General features: G+C 47.0%; 1 protein-coding gene across 1 annotated transcript; it reads left to right on the top strand.

The window, feature by feature from the left end:
• Positions 1-2278: 2278 nt before the first annotated feature.
• On the top strand, positions 2279-9878 carry LOC119113937 (uncharacterized). The gene is made up of 6 exons (XM_037238172.1): positions 2279-2366; positions 4093-4294; positions 6602-6765; positions 7192-7315; positions 7513-7684; positions 8781-9878. Exons 1-6 carry the CDS (start codon positions 2356-2358, stop codon positions 8960-8962), a joined length of 855 nt encoding a protein of 284 aa, XP_037094067.1. The 5' UTR covers positions 2279-2355; the 3' UTR covers positions 8963-9878.
• Positions 9879-22185: the final 12307 nt, after the last annotated feature.

The raw sequence follows: 22185 nt of genomic DNA, 5'->3' as shown, positions 1-22185 counted from the left end.
TCGATCGTAAATCACAGCGGCGGCACCAATACGGCCGCATATTGTAGTCTCATTGCTCCTTTGCTGAACCTAATCTACTGACGCCGTGTGCCCTGTCCTCCAGTGACACCTCAGACGTGTCCTTCACCCGTGCCCTCGGCCGTGCCCTCCCCTTTGGTGAGGGACTGAGGTCACAGTGATGCCTTTTGACCCCGTCGACAAGTTTCAGGGGTCAGTCAAGCGCGTTCGATTTATTTCCCAACACAGATGCGTTGTCACGCGTTAGGTGGCAATACGTGATTTTAATAAAACCAGAGAGTTTTAGGTTTTTAAAATGGCAGGGCTGTGAACTGCACTGAATGATCTCCAAAATGGCTACTTCAGCCCAGGAGTCCATACACGGGACACTCTGTTCAACCAAGAGGCAAGGCAAAGTATAATTGTGACACGAAACACGTCGAACGAAAAACTGGCACACTGATTAACCTGATGCGTACTTTAAATACAGCCATCCCAGCAGACCCACGATCCGTTTCCCTCCACACGGATTTTTCTACGCGGCACGAGTGATCACTGTTAAGTGTGCTAAAATAGATCTATATCATGATGCATAACGCATTTTTCTTAAACGTGCATTGAACCTTACCATCGAGATGCTCAAAACAGTAGTCAGTTTGCTGGGGGTCAGTAGTTTTCCATCTGTTGATGCAGTGGGCTAAGAACCAGTGTGACTTTGTTGGACAGTAGGACGCCACTGGAACAATCATAGTCGAGCATCTACAGAGTACGAATTCTTCACTTACGCCGGTCACCATTAACTCTTATTATTTGCTTCGCTAGTTAACGGAAGATAGCAATTATGAACAATACTCGCGTTAATAGCAGACGCCAACCCAGATCTATTATCTGTTGGCCCCAATTTTTTTTCTCGCAAATGACAACCAGGTAGGCATTTTGTTTGAATGGGAGCGCAGCAGCATGCCCAGCACTTTTCAGATACCTTCCTTAAGTTGCAGAGACAGACAGGGCGGGGCAGGGCAGATGCCTGTAGTCCCACGTTAAGAAGAAAAGAGTGCAGTACTCCAATGATATTGGATGGGCAGGAAGTATGACATCATGTACACATTGTGTACGTGTCCATGCGTCCAGGTTCTATCAGCACTGCGAATTTGAGTGGTACATTGTAAATGTACGATGCAACGCAAAGTACATAACAAATGTACGATGAACAAATTTAATTCGACAGTGCTTTTTATTAGCACATAGACAATCAGAACAGCGCTTGCTGCGGACATTTTGAACCGGCGGTCCCCATCATGCCATACCGTATCCATAAAACAATCACCATCCAAATTCTGCCAAGCAAGGCAGCCAAGGTTTGCATTCCAGATATGCTTGCCGTAACCCTATTGCCACAACATCAAATGACGCATTCGAACTACTCACATTTGGAAGTTTCCTGTATGGAGGGTAAGACAAGTGGTAAAGCTTGTTGGTGAATTGAATCCGGTCGTCCGTTTATGGCTGAGTTCCATATGATTTGGTTTGTTCACTCATCGAATTTGAGCAAGATTAATGCCGCTGTATGTCCATGGTGTAAGTGGCACGGCAAGGATAAACGTCACCCGACTCGGTTTTTAACTTGGCACTCAACATTTGGTGCTGTTCGATGCGGTCATCGTGATAGAACGTTTAGTCCAATGTCACCCAGTTCAATCTCTTGATCTCCGTGGAGCAGTGTTTATTGCTGCGGACGTCATCTATCAGATCAGCTAATCGTAGCATGTGAAGTCCGGCTGTCAAGTGGAAAAATGAGGGTTGATAAAGGTGTATGAGATCACACGATGACTTCAACAAGGGTGGCTTTTTGGTCTCGTTGTTTAAGGATCAGTATCAGCGTCACCACATCATTCATCAGTTTGCACGACCACCTATGCTATCATCACTTTCATTGTCCCTGGTTCCCATCTCATTAGCAGTAATCGCCGCCGCTGTCGACTATCAGTCTTTTGATTGCACAACATATGTAAGACCGCTAACCGCGAATGGAAGGCAGTCCAACACCTGGCATTAACAAGATGTCCTGGCATAACAACTCAACAAGTGCCGACGGACGCAGCGGACGGGCCGCACGTGCCGGTTGTCCCATGCGTGCCCCTGCGGCGGCGATAAGACTATCGGGCTTGTCCGGGTCCGAGTCAGGGTCTCATGTCCGAGTGCCCTGACACTGGGCGGAGCGGTAAAGCCTGGCGCTGATAGCGGACGTGCCATGAGGTCACGGCTGCTGGGAGTCGGCCGTCTGGCGGTCAGGAGAAGACGGGACGCGGCGCGCCGCGCGCATTGCTGGCACCGCCGGAGGCACAGCCGACACGGACCATGACGAGCTGGTGAGGTCTAGTCTGCCCCGGTCATGACCAGAGAGCTCTGAGTGGGGATTCGCGTTTCGTAATGCGCGTCGCTGCTCCCCATCCCTACTGGAAGATTCGGGGCGGAGCAAACTGTATATTTGAAATAAGCCTGTGCGTTTTGGAGCAATGTCCCCGCAGCACATTTCACGGGACTCCTTCCGCAGCTGTGGTTCTGATTGAGGTTATCTGTTTGTGTTTATTTACGAAGATCAGTTTTGCAATGCCGCGTTGTGAATGTACTCTGTCATGACAGATCATAAAGATTACTATATTATATTGGGGGAGAGCTTATGTACGTTTTATTTAATTGAACTTGCTCGAGATTTGTCGCGAACTAGATATCGAAGCGCGCTCGTATGCAGCATTTGGTCAATGCAGGTACGGTGGCAAGTTCCGTATTGAAGGGGATACTTCCGCGCGGTTGCCTTGAATTTAAACATAAAAGCAGCCGAATTTTGATGATAACTTCCGAACTGCGTGAGGTAAGTCCACTAAATTTCCACACCAGGTAGATAATTAATACGTCACAATTTGAAGGAAAACCGATTTCATTGTCGCGCCAGACCACTTAATTATGACGTCATTAGTGCAGGTTTGTGAGATTACTTTTGACCCTTCATGCGGTCAAGCGCAGTTTCCAGCTTTCCTTGTTTTGGAACGTTTTACAGTTCGTAGACTGCTGTGACTGTTTCCAGTCACGGTCAGTCACACGGTGTAAAGTCCCACCAGGTCACCATCAGGAGTCGCGTTAGGTCAACTTAGCATTATCCTGAAACGGTTCGGTATGGCTGTATGCGATAAATCAATCAGGGTTCCCGACACATTTCGAAACGAATGCTTGTCATGTGTCATGCGGACCGGAAAAATATAAGAAAAAAAGCACGTAAAATGCGGTAATCTAACCTTCAGCTGACGGTACCTGGACTAACGTCAACCTTAACACTTGACTTTTGTCAACACCATGCTAAAAGATCAATGGCGCGAATGCATGAATTTTCGTTTGGCGGAGGTTCCATGGTTACACAAAAGCATTTGCGGCTGCTAGAGTATCACGAGCTGTTCAAAAGACACTTCATTTTTAAATAGTTTGTGTGACTTGAATACAATGACTCACTTGGAAAATGTGAACGTAACAACAGACAGTGGGAAATATTCATCAGCCGTATCAATCGTTTTTTCCTGATCCAACAGTGTACCTTTGCGTTACCAGATAAGCACTCCTTTACACGATATTTCATGCAGCGAATTGTGCCGGACTTATGTGCAGGCAGTAAATTTGTCCAAAGGATTCCGAACATAGGGGGCCAATTTTGCTTTGTAATTTTATTTGCTTTGTATTTCGGGACCGTCCGTTCAACCGTAAGCTGTTCGCGACATAGCCAGGTTTTAAAAAGCCAGTGCACAGCGAGGCCAGCACAGAGGTAAAAAAAAATGGCCTAAAACTACCTGGTTTAAAAGTTCACGGACCTTACAACTTGGGCTTAAGAGTATTCTTATCACACTTTATGACATGTTCCAAAGCAGAGCAGCCCGACGGGCCCCGACTGTGTGTAGGGCTTCCCATTGAAGATTGAAAAACACTGTGGAACACACAGACATCCTCTGCTCCGAGTCTCGCGGCGTATTGAATTATTCATATATTCGCGTCGTATATCATTCATAGTTTATATGTATTCACGTAATCCCTATTCCCTGCATCCTCCAGCTCAACATCTGCCTGGTTGGTGGCCGCGGTGCTGCTTGCAGCACTAGCGCCATCTCTAGCCGGTGAATGGTGTGAGAACTTCGAGAACGGGCCGGGGTCGTTCTGGACGCAGCCATCATCGCAAGGTGGCAAATGGGAACACACCGGGTACGCCAGCGAGAACAAACAGGGCCATGAGGTACCGCGGCCTTCTACCGGAGAGGTGAGCTCGAAGGTTCTCTTCTCTCTATGTTAGATAATGATAGGAGTTCCATCTCTCTTTGTTCCGTTTTCTCATGACATTTAGTGCGAACAGTTTGGTTGTGTGTCATTGGGGCTTTACGACGCGCTCAGCTGCTGAGGCTATATGGCGTCGCCTGCCTCTCACCCTGGCAGGGAGGGCGGGCACCGCGGGGAATCGAACCCCGTACCTCTGGTTTCCCAGACGCGCAGCGGTTAACGCAGACGCGTTAACCACTACACTACCGGCACCCCAACAGTTTGGTTGTATGGTGTTCTGAGATCAGCATGCACGGTGTACACGTTGATCAGCAGCTGTTGCGTGAGTCCTGCGCCCACCACATGATCAGGAAATTTATTTTCCTCAGCAAGACCTCACGGCGAAGCTTAGCGTGCTGCACTGCTTGGCACGTCTGTCCTGCTTTTTAACGGCGCCTGACCCTTAGGCGGGCGCTGCCACTGGTCACTTCGCTGCTGATCTGCGCATGCGCATGTCGGGCACGACGTTATTAGCGGTGACGCACCTTCAACGCAGGAGACGCTCCCCAGGGCAGAGCGAGGCTTCACACATCCTTGGGGTCCCACAGGCGAAGATATCCTGGTGCTTTACAGATAATTGGGAACGAGCCAAGCTATATGGCCAGAACCGCCTGGCCCAAAATCATTGTGACGCGTGTGCCGTGCTAGTCACATGCTTTGGATGTCCAATAGCGTCCCTACGTGCTTCAGTGACGTGACGTAGTGACATAAAATCACCTATTTACGAGTCACAGTCTAGACAGATAACTGGGCCTTAGTGACACCGTGGACGTGGCCTGTGTGTTCGGGCAGAGGAAAAGCAAGGCCCATGAGACACACGGCGATGATGGAAACCGCGGAAAAAAATGGATGCGGCTTAGCAAAATGGCACACGAGAGCAAGGAATATCGACGGAAGTTTTCAATCTTCAGTCAACACGGACGCCATGGCCAAGACAAGATGAGCAATCTGTGTATTTAAAAAGGCAATGACGAAGGAGCCTAGGCAGCCGGAGAACCAAAAGCAGAACTTATGAGCAGCATGGAGAAAGACATGATCATTGTGAAGAAACTGTGGAAGATTTGTCTGAAGAGTTCCAGTCGTTACAAAAGCGAGTAGAAGAGCGATACAGAATATTCCACGATACTCCACGAAGGACGGCGATACTACGGAGGTTGTCAGCAGAGAAAAAGGCAGAAATATTAAAAGTCAGACCATGGATTCTGCGAAGTCAATTTCTAGTGAATCATTCAATCTGATGCAACAACGGGGAGTTGGACGAAGCCATACCTCTCTGAAATACTTTCTTAGGCAGGACAACAACTGAATGAACAAAGTTTATTGACCTAAGTTCAGTTATGAAGGCTAGACCAGATCTAGGGCTTGCTGTACGGAGTAGTTTCTGGTGTTCATTTATAATTTATTGATGACAGGGACCGCATCATACCTGTTCCATAGACTTCTCAACGGTCAGAATAAATCACTGACCTAAAATGACCCAGATCAACATTGTGTTTTCAGGAACATACGGCCTAGCGTAATCTGTGTCGCTAATCCAACTGTAAAGCTCAAAGCGGTCTTGTATGCTTTTTGTCACCATGACCTTCAGACGGTCAAAGTAGGTCTCTGACCTAAATGAGCATGTGGCCCTTTGCTTAGAGCAGGTATCCAGGTTTTGGGGTCACTTTGGAGACCAACATGGAGATTGACCTTTTTGACCTTGTTTAATCTGAAGGTCATGACCTACGAACCTCAAACTTTAACCTAAGTCAGTTCAGGCACAGGCCAACACATCCTGTAAATTTAAATTTGGTGCTCTAGCCATCTTAGTTTCTGATACCTCAGGGGACGGTCAACTTGACCCGCCACCCAAGCAAAGAGTATCCAACCAGCCAGCCGAGCGTGCGTTAGAAGGGGGATGTTTCGAAACCAAGTGAAGCAAACATCAAATTGAACCCAACGAAACGATGTTTCAGCAGGTATGGATCAAGGTTGTTATTTCCGAAACAAACGTGCTAGGCATGTCCTGCAGGTGGGTGCTTAGTATTTAATTGCCCGGCAAAGTCTATGCTTCCAGGCATCATTGTAGAGGCCGTATTAATCCACGACGGACTTTCAGTTCGGACATGCACGCCACCGTCATATTTCACCTGACGTGTACCCTATCGTAACGTGCTTGCCCGGCTGCACTGACCGCGTGTCCATGTCCTCGCCTGACGACCTGGGCCCTGCGACGGCGCGCCCTTCTCACGCCCTGTGCCGTGCCATGCAGGACGGCATTCTGTTGCTGAAGCCGCACGCCCACGGCCTCGTGGTTTGGTCTATGCTGGTGTCTCCGCCAATGCGCTTCAAGGCGGGGGCCACCATCGAGCTGGATTACTGGCTCTGGTTCAACCGCTCCCAGCCGAACACGCCAGTCAGCTTCATGCTGTTCAGGTGGGGCCTCAACTGAGAAAGAGCGTAAATGAATGCCGAACAGCGTCTTCAGGTGATCGTATTTCACTTGTGGGGTGGGGTGCGGTGGGACACCGCAGAGAGAGAGGGAGAGAGAGAGAGGGAGAAAGAGAGAGAGGGAGAGAGAGAGGGGGGGGGGGAGAGAGAGAGAGAGAGAGAGAGAGAGAGAGAGAGAGAGAGAGAGAGAGAGAGAGAGAGAGAGGAGAGAGAGAGAGAGAGCGAGAGAGAGAGAGAGAGAGGGAGGTGTTTGGACCATTCGTTGCAGTGGCCATGGTGACCCTGACTGGGGGTGGTTGAGCGTTTGAGAGGTGCAGCCTCGGGGACTTTCAGTGAGTCCCTTTAGTTTGTCACCATGCCGTACCGCATGTCGTACCGCATGCACGCAAGCCCTTCCTGCGGTCTTCGCAGACGTGTGGAGGGGATCGAGGATAAGGAGGCTTTCCTCAACATCTCCTCCTACGCCAATGTGTACCAGAGTCATTGGGCGAGTATAGAGGCTGGCCTGGACCTGAGCAGGGGAAACACATTCCAGGTGAGAAAAGTCCGAGAGAGCCGGAGGGCCAGGGGAATGGAGAGTTAAAAAGAGAATAGAAGCGTAGATGGGAGCGCACACGAACATGAAAGCGAGAGGAAACTCATAACTACCTCAAGCTCCGGATGCCGAGCGTGCACAGCATTGTTCCGTGTCTGCGGGCGCGCGTTGGAGGCTGACCTGAACCCCGCGAACAGGTCGCCGTCTACGGCTACATGGCTGGCGACGGGCCGGTCATGTCGAGCGACATCGGTCTGGACCGCATCATCCTCAGAGGTGTCGACGGAGACAACCCTTGCGGCGGTAACACCACTGTCGCGCCAGCCCCGCCGCCCGCCCCCACTTCACCTATGCCGCCCAAACCTACCGGTAAGTCGACTTGATCGTACATGCACGCTTTTCACGCACGATCACGCATGCTCGTTAAATCAGGTGGCATTGATAGACATGACTTGAGCATCAGGAATGCTCACTGGTGTGTTTCAAGTGCCACGTGGGGTTTTTGGCAGCGCCGCGTTTCGTGGGTGTGGTAGGCGGGGACCAACCCGGCCACGTTGGCTTAGTGGGGTGGGGGGGGGGGGCAGCTCTGCCACGTAGATGGCTAAATGGGGTGGGGGAGGGGGGGGGGAGGGCACCGGCTCCGCCACGTGGATGGCTAACTAGGGGGACCAGCTCTGCCACGTGCCTGGCTAACTAGGGGAGGGCGCCAGCTCTGCTACGCGAATGTCGGACGGGCAACAGTGGTGTAATGGGTTCGGAGCCGGGCACTCGCAAGGAGCCAAAACACAGCTAATGACTGTCCGCGAGTAAAATTAACACTTTCGGGGGCTTCAATCCGTTGTTCGGTAATAATTCAACGGTAAACTGGACACTAAAATCAAAACTTTGATCAGGTTCATTATGGATGACAATACCTCCATCCTCTCTCTCGCGGGGTCTGAAATTTCGTCGGTGCGGCTGGCGGTTTCACGTGCCTGCCCTTCGCTTTGTGGGGCGGAAAGCAATGACTGCACGAGATAGGTGTATTTTTATGTGTATGTGAATTGACACAAAATTACACATCGACCTGCTCCTGACGCATTTGAGTCAGCAGATGCCTTTCCAGAGCGCTTGAACTCAGGTTGCGCAGTCACTTTTTCAAGCGTTGATCATTTCCATGTGGAGTGTGCGATCCCGATGACTCCCGTACTCGTACAGGTATGCATGTGATGTAAGGTAACTGAAACCAAAAACTGGTTTCCAGCTAGAGTCGAAGTATCGCTGGTGATGCATTGACACATATGTCATTGTGATGTACGAATGACAGATGAAGTTATTACATGTGGTTTTATGCTAAGACTGGCAGCGTTCGTTTCCAACATTGAAAAGGGGAAGGAGGTCCGTGCACTTCTCTGCCTCAGAATGTCAGAGCAAAAACCAACTTCTTTTCTCTGCTCCTACTGATCTTGATCCAACGTGTCCGCAGGAACCCCGAAGTACGATTTCTTCTGTCCGACCGCGTACGGCCTGTACATCGATCCGGACAACTGCCACTTCTTCTACCAGTGCTTTGACTGGAACGCTGAGCACTTCGAATGCCCAGCGGATCTTGTCTTCAATCCGATCGCCAAAGATTGCGACTATCGTAAAAACGTGGTGGGCTGCTGATGAAGACCGAGCGCTGACCCACGTCTAGAAATCGTGCTCTTGTTGCGCGGCACCGTTCCCGACCGTTGATTTATAACTTTTTAGTTTAACTGTGGTCGCGTGTCTACTGGGTTCTTCCTACAACCCTCGGTAATTTTATGGCGCTGACTCCGTTGAGACGTGCGGCTCAACGTGACGCACGGCTCGCAGCCATGTGTTCACGGCATGCTGGAGTTGACTAGAAAATAGCTGACCCGTGTACTACCCGTGTACTGTTGCTCTGGAGTCGGCTTTTGATCGAGTCACTCATCTGATCAAGTGCTCTGCTTAGAGCCGAGCATGTGTTAGCTGACTCCGAGTCAGCGGCCCGCTGAGTTGGCGCTGATCTGCTGAGATTGACGGTCCAGTCCTCCTTGGGTCAAGGGCTGCGGTGAGACTTGCTGGGGGCTGAGTGAGGAACCTTAATCGTGTGTACTGGTCAGTATTTCCCACGCGCCAAATGCCTTCTTGTTCTTACACTTGTCACATCAGGCAACGTTCGATTGCAAAGTGGAAATATGGACCTTTTATTTCTTTGGGGAAGGGGAAAATGCGTCCCTAATGACTGACCCCTGCCATACAAAAATAAAACCGCCTGAAACGATATGAAACGATGGATCAGAGACAGAGATGTGTTCCTATAAGACCGCAAAGTTGCAGTTTTGCTAAGGCAGATCGTAGTGAAGAAGCAACAACAGCCTGGTTATGCTATCCTTACTTTGCCAGAAGACAATCTTCAAATCGCTTAAATTATCACTTTGGTGCACATGGGCTTATGAGAGCAACGCTACGCTATGCTGACAACGAACGAAAACGGCAACGAAAACATCTCGCTACTGTTATCGCCAATCCAGCTCATGATTCCACCGGCAACTGCGGTTATTTTGCGCTCACAGTCCAGCACCTAATATGGGCATTGCGATGATGATTCTGGCAGTGACGCTATATCCAGCCGATGGGATGTTCGCGGCTAGAGTTTGCCGTGGGCAGGATAGCTACGGTATCGTATCTTGTATCTTGTATCGCATCTAGATACACACGTTTCCAACATTACGGCGGAAAACAGGAGCAGGAGAGGCAATGCTACAGTTGCTTTTAACGTTTGATTGAACGTTATGCTGTTTTACTTTACTTTGCTGCTGGTTTTGGGAACAGCTTTTTAGTCTGTCTTGAGAGGCTCTGCCCTTTTACAGTCTGTCCAGCTGAAATTCAAAGCTCGGGGCTATTCATGGAACATGTGAATTGCCTTCATGTCCCATGATATTCAGAGCGTAATGTAGGCGGTGATGACTGGCCACCGCTGCCACTCTCCTCTGCTTTCTGCAGAAAATGATGACTGCCGAACATTGTGACGAAAGTCGCTGTCGTGAGCGATTTCGATATCTTTCCATTAGTTTTTGGGACAATACAATTTATCAGGCAGATGCTCACAGTGTTGCTCCATTTCGTGTGCATCACTCTGCGTGTGGCGAGACAATAATTGCATTGCATTCTCAAAAACATTGGTAAAGTACTGACTGACCATTTTCCTTTTGTGTGATTGAAGCACGGGCCCAAATTCGATGACATCTTCACCTAACTTACTGATGCAACATCGCACCTTTGTCTCTCAGTATCTCTTCATGCCCGTGCGGACATACCTTTGACTCTAAAGGAATGTGAATCGAAATTTGCGATGTAAAGTTATCTCTCGTTTATCTGTACATCGCTCCCAATACACCTTTTATGCCCATCTGCCAGAAAGAATCCGCGCCGAATGCGCTCATCCAGGCACAGAGCAACTAAGGGCAACCACCAAAGCACTGGAACTACAGGAAACGGTTTCTTCACAATAATCTTACAAGGTCATGAAGAGAGGTAATGCCCTCAAGTTGACACAGACATAATCGTCGTAAGTCACTGTTTCCGAGCACACACGTCACTTACGCTAGCCATTAGTTACGCTGGCCTTATTTGTTCAGGCCGCCATCGCCATCATATGCCAAATACGACATATACGGACAAATACGGAATATGGAAAATTCTACAAAATACGGAAGACGGACATCAAAAAATAGCAAATACGGCTCTCAGTTCTTATGGGTGGAGGGTAAAAGTCCGAGGTGACATTCTGAATCGGCACAAAGAGATGCGCAACGTGACTTCAAGACCATAATTTTCTGACAAACTGTTCATAACTGGTATGCGTGGATTGACTATGATTTAACGCCTCGGGTAATCTGCTTAATTCATTTGTTCAATGCGCTGTCTCCATAGCCCCGAGACGCACATCACGGAATACAACATGCAGCTATCACGCAGTGCTCTCAAACTCTTAGTCATCACGCTTTACACGAGCACACTATACAAAACAGACAAAAAGACTTTCTCACACAACTCAGGCAGCGATGTAGCCTGACGGTCGACCTAGCAGTAAGCGCTTAAGGGGAATGCTTCACGTTTGAGGATATTGAAGCAAGCATCAGACATGATCAAAAAAGCTCACTTCTAACTATCGATACACTTCTAAAGAAGAAAAATTGCTCTAAACAGCACAACTTTCTGTTTAATAAGTACGCTCCCTAATGCGTCATGGTTTGATTATATCATCGTACCTTGCACAGTATACAACGCCGTTATATCTGGAAACGGTGCTCACAAACACCAAATATGAACTCGTCGACAAATATATTTGTCCTTGCCAGGATCGCCGCAGGGCATATGGAATGGCAGTATTTAAATGACGTTATTGTGACGTCATGAATTCCAATGCGACTTTGAGATACTCTTTTTCCGAAATGCTATCTCTATTTTCGCGAGCATGTAGCTCAGAAACTTGAGAGGCCTGGGTGTTAAGAAGGGTATGGATGCGAAAAGCACCGAAAGGTCTTCAAGGTGTCTAGTTTAGTTCAAAACCCCACATCAATGTGGAGCACTGCTATTAACGGCGCGCACAAACGCCTGCTGCCACCTAACCTAACCTAACCTAACCTAACTTAACCTAACCTAACCTAACCTAACCTAACCTAACCTAACCTAACCTAACCTAACCTAACCTAACCTAACCTAACCTAACCTAACCTAACCTAACCTAACCTAACCTAAACCACTAACCTAACCTAACCTAACCCGTGGGCTCGAGCGGCGGGTCAGGCATGGCGCCATGTCGGGTGACCATCAGTCAGGCGCTCGGAGATCGGGCTGCGACAGATGCGCCCTAGCCAAAATCAGCCCATAATCTGCGATGGGATGTGAGGACATGCGGATGGCGCCATCTCCTTGGCCGCCTGGGCAGAATCTCATCGAGGCTCTGATACATTATGCGAGGACTTCCGGTCTTCAATGCATCGCAACGCAAATGGCAGCACATGTAAATGAATGCGATCTAACACCCTATTCACCACGGAGCGTTCGCAGATATGTGTCAATTGAATGGCTTTGGTCATCTCGAAGGGTAAAAAGTGGCAAAAGCGAACCCAAACCCGCTTCGCGCATTGCCTACTTATTCGCGTACGCTACCACGCATAATTTGTGTCCGGATACCCTCAAGATCAGTGAGCTAGACACGTTTGAGGCAGAGTGGAAGTGAAAAATTTAACCGCAAAAAGACGGCACAGGAGTGAATTATTCAATGTACGAAAGCTGGAGCCTACGTGTCAGTGAGAGATGCTCCGGCAAATGAAGACATACATTTCAAGTTGGGACGGAAGTAACATAAAAAACATGACAAAAAAGTTTTTCACATCTTAGGTCATTACACTGAAACAGAATACATTACAGAATAGTAATTTCATATCAGTATGATGAGCAGCAAAATCCATGTAACACCGATGTTTTGACGCCGTGCTTTGCACTTGCACGCCGTTGTCATTTTTCCTCACCTTTTTGTCACCTTTTTTGCACACCTTTCCCAGCATTTGTTCGGCGCAAAACAGAGCAAAGGAGTTGAGAAACAAAAGCAGTAAAAACTCAACAAGCATAAAACATTTAAACGAAAGAAGCCATGGATTCCTGCACATGAACACATCACCAAGTCCAACAAACAACTGACATACTTTTGGCGTCTGCTCAGATGGGGACAGGAAATACACATTATGCCGTTATTTCTTGCAAAAATCCTATGCTCACTTCCATAAAAGTAACCTAACTAAGCCTAACCTTAAAAAGCCTTGCCTCACCTCATTCTGTCTAACCTATGTGTGACACAGCAGCATTTGTGAGTCACTGATTCCGGAAAAACTCCGACTCTAAACTACCATTCACGTGACCAACTTAACCAAACTTAGAGAAGCCCATGTGGAACATCATATTAGCCAACCTCATATGCTTCTTGAAAGCAGCAGTTGTGATGAAAAGCACGAAAAAAAACTTATTTTTGGCTGGTTTCAGCTTCTGTTTTGGGTAAGTTCCTTTGTGTCTGCTGGTAGACACCAGACAAAGTTGGGCACAAATAACTCAAAATCCAGGAGTCTACTAAGAGAACATAAATACCCATTGCCTATTTAAATCACTTTGGACATCCTATTCCGATTGTCGTGGTTAGCCTCTGTCAAGGGTAATAGTGGGTACGCTCCATAAAACAATATCTCTTTTCCAAACATAGCAACTTACGGATGGCCACAACGCTAGTTTGCCTGCTTGCCTTCTCAGCTGCAGGAAAGGCATCAAGTTAAGTTTGGTCATTAATATTTAATGACATAAAATTTACAAATTCTGCTTTACATTAAAAATGGGATGGGCTGACTATTTGCTGAACACCTATATCTACCTGATATCGTAATTGCAATGCAGCTCGGGGTATTTCTGTGTTTTAAAAAAAATGCAGTGCATATCCACAGTACAGTCAACTGCCCGTCAGCAAGTCATGGAAACTATGGGCAATATCTTGTTGAAGCAGATATGAACTACCATGTCAACAAATTTGGTGCAAATGATCAGGAGTAAGATACAAAACAAGTTAATTACATGTACTGTGGCATCAAAATTGTCTCCTGAACAAAATTATACGGATATAAAACTGAGAATGGCCAAACCTGGTAGTAACTCTTGTTTTGAATGCAGACAACGTGAGCAATTAGGTGCCCTCAGGAAAAGGTTACTGGCTTTTTAAGGGCAGACATTTCTGCTCCCGCAAACAAAGTTAGTATCTTTCGCATGGTTGGCGGACAGACAGGGTCATCCAACCCACTATCAAAATATTAAATCAGTTCTACCCACCAACATACAAGAAAAAAGTGAAATAAGTAAGACGAACTCTGTATGACAAAACAGCTTTGAAGGTAAAAATTTCGCTACCAAACACTTCTGTATTAGTTGCGCCAGGTCTGCACAAAACCCATGTATGGTGCAGTAATGTACGGAGGCAATTTAAAGTAATTAGATAGTGAAAGTGGAAACGCTTATATTTATCCTTATTGAGACACGCCGTGAACCAAAAAAGGTTAACTAGGGGCTCAAAAAGACCGAAATGGAGGGGAAAATATTACACTTTCGTCAAATTGTCGCCTTCATTTCTTATAAATTGTTTACTTTCGGGTGCATATCAACCATGTTTAAGCAGCTGGTGAACTAATACAAATTATGTACAAGATATGGGAAGTTTGCAGTTAGAAAATGTTAAAGAGAAATTGCTTAATATTTTGATCAAAGATGGTATCTTTAAAGATAGAAGAAAGCAAGAAAAATGAATTTGTATCAGATCTGTATGAAACGAAGAAAAACAAAAAAAAACATGAAGTAGACATAAGGTCTTAGGGCTTTTGTACAAATTTTAAATCAAATCATTTGGCGAAGAAATCCGTAAAAATGATGTGAAACTGAGTGCTAAAATGATAACGTTGAGCTTTAGGACTTAATTTAGAGGGCATGTCTTGAAATTTCACTCCTACATTTCGGGGTGGTGCAATTCGGGGTGGTCAAGTTTCATCGGGAAAAAGATGTTGGGTAAATATTTTTCTACACTGCTGGTGTCTTTACCAGGCTTTACTTTGCTGGTGGTGTTTGCGTGGTGTGACACAAAAAATCGTGGATGTGAGTAAACCTCGCATTTGGCGCTCAGCTGTATATTGAGATGTGCTTTGTAAAACAAAAGAAGATTGAGAAATGAAAGTGGTTGGAGTCGCTGATGCTCTCGGGCTTAAAGACACATAATGCCCCTGCTTTGTGCGTACCTAAGCAACATTCAGATGTAGATGAGGCAGGATATAGCCATAGTTGTCCAGGCTCTGTGGAGCCTGGTTTATGCTTGGTGGAGTCGTGACATTGGCAGCCAGCGACACAGAACATTTAAAAACAGTTTCCGACCATTCCAGTGCGCTGGCAACAGCCGAAAACAGCAATTTGCGTTTTCGGGAGTTCACATTTTCTATTCCGGGGTTTGATTTGCGGCACCGATTTCACAACCCATCCCAGAGCCGTCCCGAACCACACAGATGAGCTTGCACGGAGAACTAACGTAAACAAGTAGCGTCAAATGCGTAACTTGCAGGATGCGCATATCATTGTTGAATGATACTGGTCCAGAGGGTGTTGTAGATCGAAAGTGCTTGGAAATTATATTTAAACCATGGCGACCGACGACGGCTGCGCGCTATGTGCTCTAAATCCGACGCCCACAAACGATGCGACGATTACCACTAAAGTCTGCAAGTAAGTGCATTGCGTTTCCGCCTTGTCACTTGGGCGCAACCGATTCACTCGTTAAGTTTACTGTGATGTGCTAAACTGCTGGGGAATAACAAAACATGCTGGAAATGCGCCGAAGCAGCTGTCATGAATGGGGGTCGTGCTTCACTTCGTGAAAAATAAGTTCATCGGCTTACAGTGACATTATGTATCGTAAAAAGGTAATGCCGGGCACAGACGGGATTTCGTCAGTGCTAGCAGGAAAGCCTCAATTAGCCAAAGGTCACGCCATCGAACTTGAAAATTAATGGCGAACACGCTCTGTTGGTAGCGACAGCAGTTCGGCGTCGTTTGTAGTTATGTTTTCGTGACGGTGCTCATCTGGCCACGAAGGTGACATGTCTCTAGCCCATTTCAAGACATATACTGCGTTTAAATGATAGTCGGAGCTTATTTATGAGCATAATATATCATGAATCAATACACACATTTGTTTAACGGTCAGGCAAAATGACTATCGGCATTTGGGAGGCTCACGCGGGGTGCAATTTTAGTTATTAATATTTTTTTTCATCAAATGTTGAGATTCTCTTGTTTCATCTTTTAACATGGAGAACCGTTTTCTGTGCACAGACCTTCAAGTGTATGGCCTGGGAAACGTGTTTCCTAAGTACGTGGAAGGCATTCAGCTTCTCCAAAGACTGGTGGACCCTGTCAGTGTGCGGCAAGGTCTTTCCGATTACTATTGCAAAATAACTGGTACTTAGTTCCCAGATATCATCAAAATCAGACGCAGTAATTGACTTGAGTGGCAAGCTAGTGCTACGAAAAATTGACATTTCGTTCGTCGCTGACAGTAAAGTGAATGTTTGGAAAACAAACGCTAAAACTTTTGCACAAATTTCAATATGCTCCGGCGTAAGTGGCACTACTCGCCTCAAGTGATGGCGGTAACCAAAATTGGCGAAACCCGGACAATCTGGGTAGTTCGGCGTCATCTTTTCCAAAAGCCAAAAGAGTCGTCTTACAATGGAATGAGCAAAAAATTGTGTCGTTACCTTGCAGAACAATCTTGTCCTGAGAGTTCTACTGTAATGAAAGAGTGCAGCATCTGATAACATTTGAGCCGTGTTAACTTCCGCCCGGTCAGGGGCCTCAGACAACCGCGCCTGGCCGAGGGGGGGATTTGACTTGCGGTCTCCGCCCCTGCGGTCTCCAGCTTTCATATGTCGTACGAGAATAGCAAGGATACTGTTGAGAAATTCTCGTGAAATTTTGAAGAATGCGCACCACGGTTTTGATCTCAAGTCACATGTGACATGAAAGGGTGCCACAAAAGGTAGAGAACGGCCGTGCTATTAGACGCAGTTCAAACGTATGTCACCACATCAAGATGGATATTGATGGCGCACAGAAAGCGCTGAGACTGGGAAGTCTATTCCACTGTTCCACACAATTGGTCAGGTCAGATCAGATCGCTGTGCAAAGTTTGTCTGCCGGTAGCCTACAAGAACGTTATTTCGTTCTTTCGCAAAGAGCTTCTCATTAAGATTATTTTATTAGGTGTAGCTGTCGGGCAAAAATGTCGCAGAAACAAAAATGCCATTTTAGGCTAACCTATGTCAGTTGGGGTCGAATTAGATCATAACCAGGTCAACTGACCAACACAATGCGTTTCTGCGGTATGCTCTCTGTGCTCCCACCAAACATGGCGCGCTATCTCGCATCGGCCGAGAAGCACGATCAGGGCTTCCGCCGTACCGCTGTCCGTTGCCGGTACCGTCAGGCTCTGAGATATTGTGTACAGGACATTGAATCACGATTCGGATACTAAATACGCAACACTCAGCACTTGCGCAGGATAGATTTAACCCCCGACCTCAATCGGCCGTCCCCACCTCTAGTCTGCGGCCGCTCCGGTCCGCACACGCGCCCCCCGCCAGGTCACGTGGACAATGGCCCGGAGGCGTAAACACAGCCGGCCGCGCCGGTTAACCGCTGACCGGGCGCGCCCGCCGGCCGCACGACACACATTGTGATGGAAAGGCACCGCCGTGACACATGGCGGCAATACTACGCCGACAGAAGGTAAGCGTATTATTTGGTGAATTGCAAGTGCCCCATAAATGTCCCTGATCCCATGCCTTGCCCCTGGACAGTTGATGATCCAGTAAAAGGTGATTAGTAAATACGGGCTCTTCTTTGTCAGTACGCCACCTGAAGATCATCATGTGCGTCCGAGCTCCTTCAAAAGCTGACGACTAACATTTTGTGCTGATTTTGTCCTTCGATGAGTTTATGTTTAAGTATTGCAGGGATCGCTGCCAAATCAATGTATGTAGATAGCAGAAGGTATCGTTATGTAAAGTTACATAGCTTGCAGATACGGTCTTGGCCGCAGGACCATTCTATCAATTCGGTCCAGGCACTGGGTGGTGCCTGGAACATGAACACTCTTTGAACATGTCCTGTGTAGTTGCATCCATCAGATGTGCCTACAAACCACAAAGTGTTTGCAGGTGACCTGTATTCTCTGCGACGTGTGATTTATTTGACGAATGGTGTGTAAAACTCGGGAATGTAGTTTTGCAACCTATGTATATGCCTGGGGTGTGCTGAGCAGAAATAAATGGCGATACGCATTAAGTTGTTTGGGTTTGGAGTTGGAGCGCACGAAGTGAAACGGAAGCTAGACTGGTTGCAGAGTGTGCCACTCATGTGAGATAAGTTCAGAATGGTTCTGACCCGTATCTGACCAAAATCTAATCTAACTGCATCTCATTATAGGTTTAACTGTTATTAGCTCATGTTAACCTACTCTGAAGTTACAGCGTGTCATGCATTATCTGTTCATAAAATGTCAGGCTTTGTATCAAATGATGTCTTTTTCATTGCAGTTTATTACTAACAAGTGCTGCTGAAATTGATATACATTTGTGCTGTATAAAACCCAAGTGGAATCATTTTATATGTAGAGTACCCGCTCATACCCGCGATGAATTCAGCAGTGCCCGCGACGACCCTGCGGGCTTTTTAATCCCGCGCCCTTCTGGTCAGCGGGTTCAAACCCGGCAGCACTACTTCCCAGACAGGTGCGGAGGCCACTGAGTGGCCCAGAGCGGTTTAAAGAGAAGGTTTCAAATTTGAAGATATTGAGGTAGGCATCAGATGTAATGGGAAAAACTTGATTGTAACTATTGATAAGCTTTCCGGGTTCAAAAACGATTTCAAACGATCAAACGAACGATTCGAAAACATTTCGTCACTATTTGATGGCGTCATGGAATGGTTTGGTAACGATATCAAACCTGGCAGCATCTGGCAGCCAGACTTGAACAATACCTCCAAACAACGAAAGCTGACGCCAACCGGCCATTCCCGTCGCGGGGGCTGTGTCGGGTGACGAATTAGTGGGCGGGTTATTTGTGGACTTTTGTCTTGGTGCTGGCCCTAAACCAAGCTTTGGTTGACTGTTTGACATGCGCAACGTAGCGCTCGCCAGCATTTATGGCAGACTATTAATATCAAAGCACGATATGCTGTGCTGCAGCTGTTGCTGCTATGCTGCTGATGAATATTTTGTCAATACTTTATTATCGTCCCTTCGTTGCGTGCAGTGCTGTAGTCCTGACATTTATACCATATTATGTGTGCAATAGTTACTGTCCTTGTTGTTTGCAACTGGAAATGTGGCGTCAGGCGTAAATTAATAAATTCATAACGTTGTCTTTATTGTGGGTAATTGGAAATGTAGTGTCATGCGAAAGCAATACATTTATAGCGTTGTTATGAATTGATTGTCACAAGCATTGCCATTGCTATGGTAAAAATGGCAAGGTTGGGCTACTAATAATTTTTGTTTTGTTTAGGATTATTTATGTAATTAATAGTTAACTCTGACATAACCATTGTGGTGCAATGGCATTCTTGCTGTAGACAGTCCTTTGACATTGTTAAATCAGTTGTTACCAGTCATTCGTGAATTATAAGCTGCTGTCTCATAGGTTTGTCGTAGTCAACCAATGTGGTACATTGCGTAGTGGCACTGGCGAACGCCTTCATTGTGGCACTACCTCAGAGTTGTACTCTGGCATGACATAATGAACAATGATATGGTTTTTGTACTGCAAACCATGCTGCCTTCGCAGTAAATTCCAGCATGAAAAGTTGTGTCAAACATGCGCCCTTGTGTTGATTCCCCATCGGACATATGACTGACCAAAAACACGTGATACAATATACAAATCACCTTCAACAAAGCAGACAACCAATAGTGCCAATGCAAACACATGTTCCACTTCCACAGTCATGTAACATGCTGCATCCATCAATCAGGCTGCTTTACTAAAAAAATACAGGAAAATTTTACACGGAAGGGCACTGCAAACATGCTGCGTGCATGCATGCTATTTCATTTAATCTTGTTAAACCTATTTGCTATCACAGCAGTATTTGTGAGTCACTGATTCGCACAAAATTCCTGCCGCTACTTTCCATGCAAGTATCCAACTAGGCCAAACTTAGTTGCCCATACGTTGAATATCATCTTAACTCACCTCGCCTATTTCTTAAAAGCAGCAGTTGTGATAAAACACCATTAAGCTTATTTTTGGCTGGTTTTAGCATGTATTTTGGTTTCGTCTACTGGTGTCAGCTTGTTCAACCAGACAGCATTGATAACACAGAAATAAAAACTCAGAATCCAACTGAGAGGACAGAACTATTCATTAGGTACTTCAATCCATCTAAACAATTTATTCTGATTGCTGTGGCCTCTTTCTGTTAAGGGCAAAAATGGGCATGCTCAATAAAACGGTCCCTTCCATCTAACCGTAACATAATTTATGGCTGGCCACAATACAAGTTTTGCTGCTTGCCTTTTCAGCTGCAGCAAAGGCATCCATTTAGGTCTGGTTGTTCATATTTAAAATAACAAGATGCTGGGTTTACATTAAATGTGAAATGGATTGACTGTAATGCACGGCTTAAACGTATATATTAAGCTGTTAACCAAATGCATGTATGAACTGTGTACTCGTCTGCAGTTGGAAAACTTTGCAGAGAAACTGGATAACATTTTATGTCATGGCCAGTGCCGCTAAAGGTCATCAAAAAGGAAGGTAACATGAATGTGTAGGACCTCTGTTTGGGACGACAAAAAACAAAAGTAAGTAAATAGATATACAGGCAAAGAGTCTTTGGTAAATTTTGTTATCAGCTCATTTAACTAAAAATCTGTGCAACAAAGAGTGTCATACGATAGCATTCAACTTTTAAATTTCATTGAAAAGGTATTTATTACATTTTTCACTGCTACCTTTCGGGAATAGTGCAATTTTGTGGTCAGCTTTCGTCGGGAAAATAAATACGTGGATTAAAGTTATCTATCAGGCTTTGCTGGTAATTGTAACAGGCCTTGCATTCCTGGTATGGTATTTGCATGGCGTTAGCAAAGCAATACGAGCGCGTGACAACCCTGTATTTGACACACAGCTGTAGATTGTAATGTATTTTGAGAGGAAACTAAAATTGATACAAGCAAGCGGCTGGGGTTCGGACTTAAAGGTACCCAGTGCCTTTGCTCTGTGCATACAAAGGCATGTTTCAGATATAGGGGAGGCAGGACATAGCCATAAAGCCATGACCTTAGCAGTCGGCGCGCCATGAAACCGCAATCAACAACAGCACCAGGATATAGCCACAGCTGTCCAGGTTTTGTGGCACCTTGTTTAGGCTTGGTGTTTTCAAGCGAGCTCGGACTTGGACGAAATCTTAAAATGTCTGAAAGAAAAATATGGGTTTGGTATATGCGGCTAGACAATGTGGGTAGGAGTGAAAAATACGTATGTAATATAGAGAAAAGGAGTGAAAAATTCCTCCTCTTAGAATATTGCTGTACAGCCAAAGTAGGCAATTCTAGGACACTGGGCTAGCGGCGCAACTGGTGAGACTAGCGGCCCAGCTAGTTAGGCTAGCGGCGCACTCGGGGGAGCTTACCATGCGCTCGCGTGAGGACGAGCAGCTGGAGCTCATCCTTCGTGTAGACACGGTGGGCCTGATATGCGCGGAGGCGTCGCAGCGCAGGCTCAGGACAGCGGTGCTCTACAGGACCTGGGCGTCGCGCCGCCGTCCGACATCGACCTGTTCACGGAGCGCGCAGTCCGCGGATGGCCCACGTCTGGGAATGCGGCGTCGTCGCCGTCAGTGCCAACCTCAGCTGGACCACGGCCTATCAACGCTCGTTGGCGCTGCCGCGCCTCACCTGGCTCAAAGACTTGCGCGTCTTGGTCTCGTATAGTAAGGCGGTGGAGATGCACGGCGCTCGGTTCTGGGTGGCGGCGGCCGTGTTGACTTTCAGTCTTGCCGGCGTCTGTGGTTCTCATCTGTGGATGGCGCAGCGTATAATGAGCCACGAGGCGGGACGGGGCGGGGGTGTGGTAGTGAGAGGCAGAGGGTTGTGACCTCTTAAGGGCGGCGGCTTTGCGTTCGATGTGTTCGCCCGAGTGCCTAACAACACCGACAGCGCGCCACCGTCGTCGGCACCGTCATCGCCACCGCTACCGCCACCACCACCGCTACCGCCACCGCCATCGCCAGCCACA

The sequence above is a fragment of the Pollicipes pollicipes genome, unplaced genomic scaffold (genome assembly GCF_011947565.3).
Source record: "Pollicipes pollicipes isolate AB1234 unplaced genomic scaffold, Ppol_2.1 Scaffold_7262;HRSCAF=8765_pilon_pilon_pilon, whole genome shotgun sequence".
In the NCBI taxonomy this organism is placed as follows: Eukaryota; Metazoa; Arthropoda; class Thecostraca; order Pollicipedomorpha; family Pollicipedidae; genus Pollicipes; species Pollicipes pollicipes.
The sequence above is the reverse complement of the archived record's forward strand: the minus strand, read 5'-3'. Positions and strand labels throughout refer to the sequence as shown.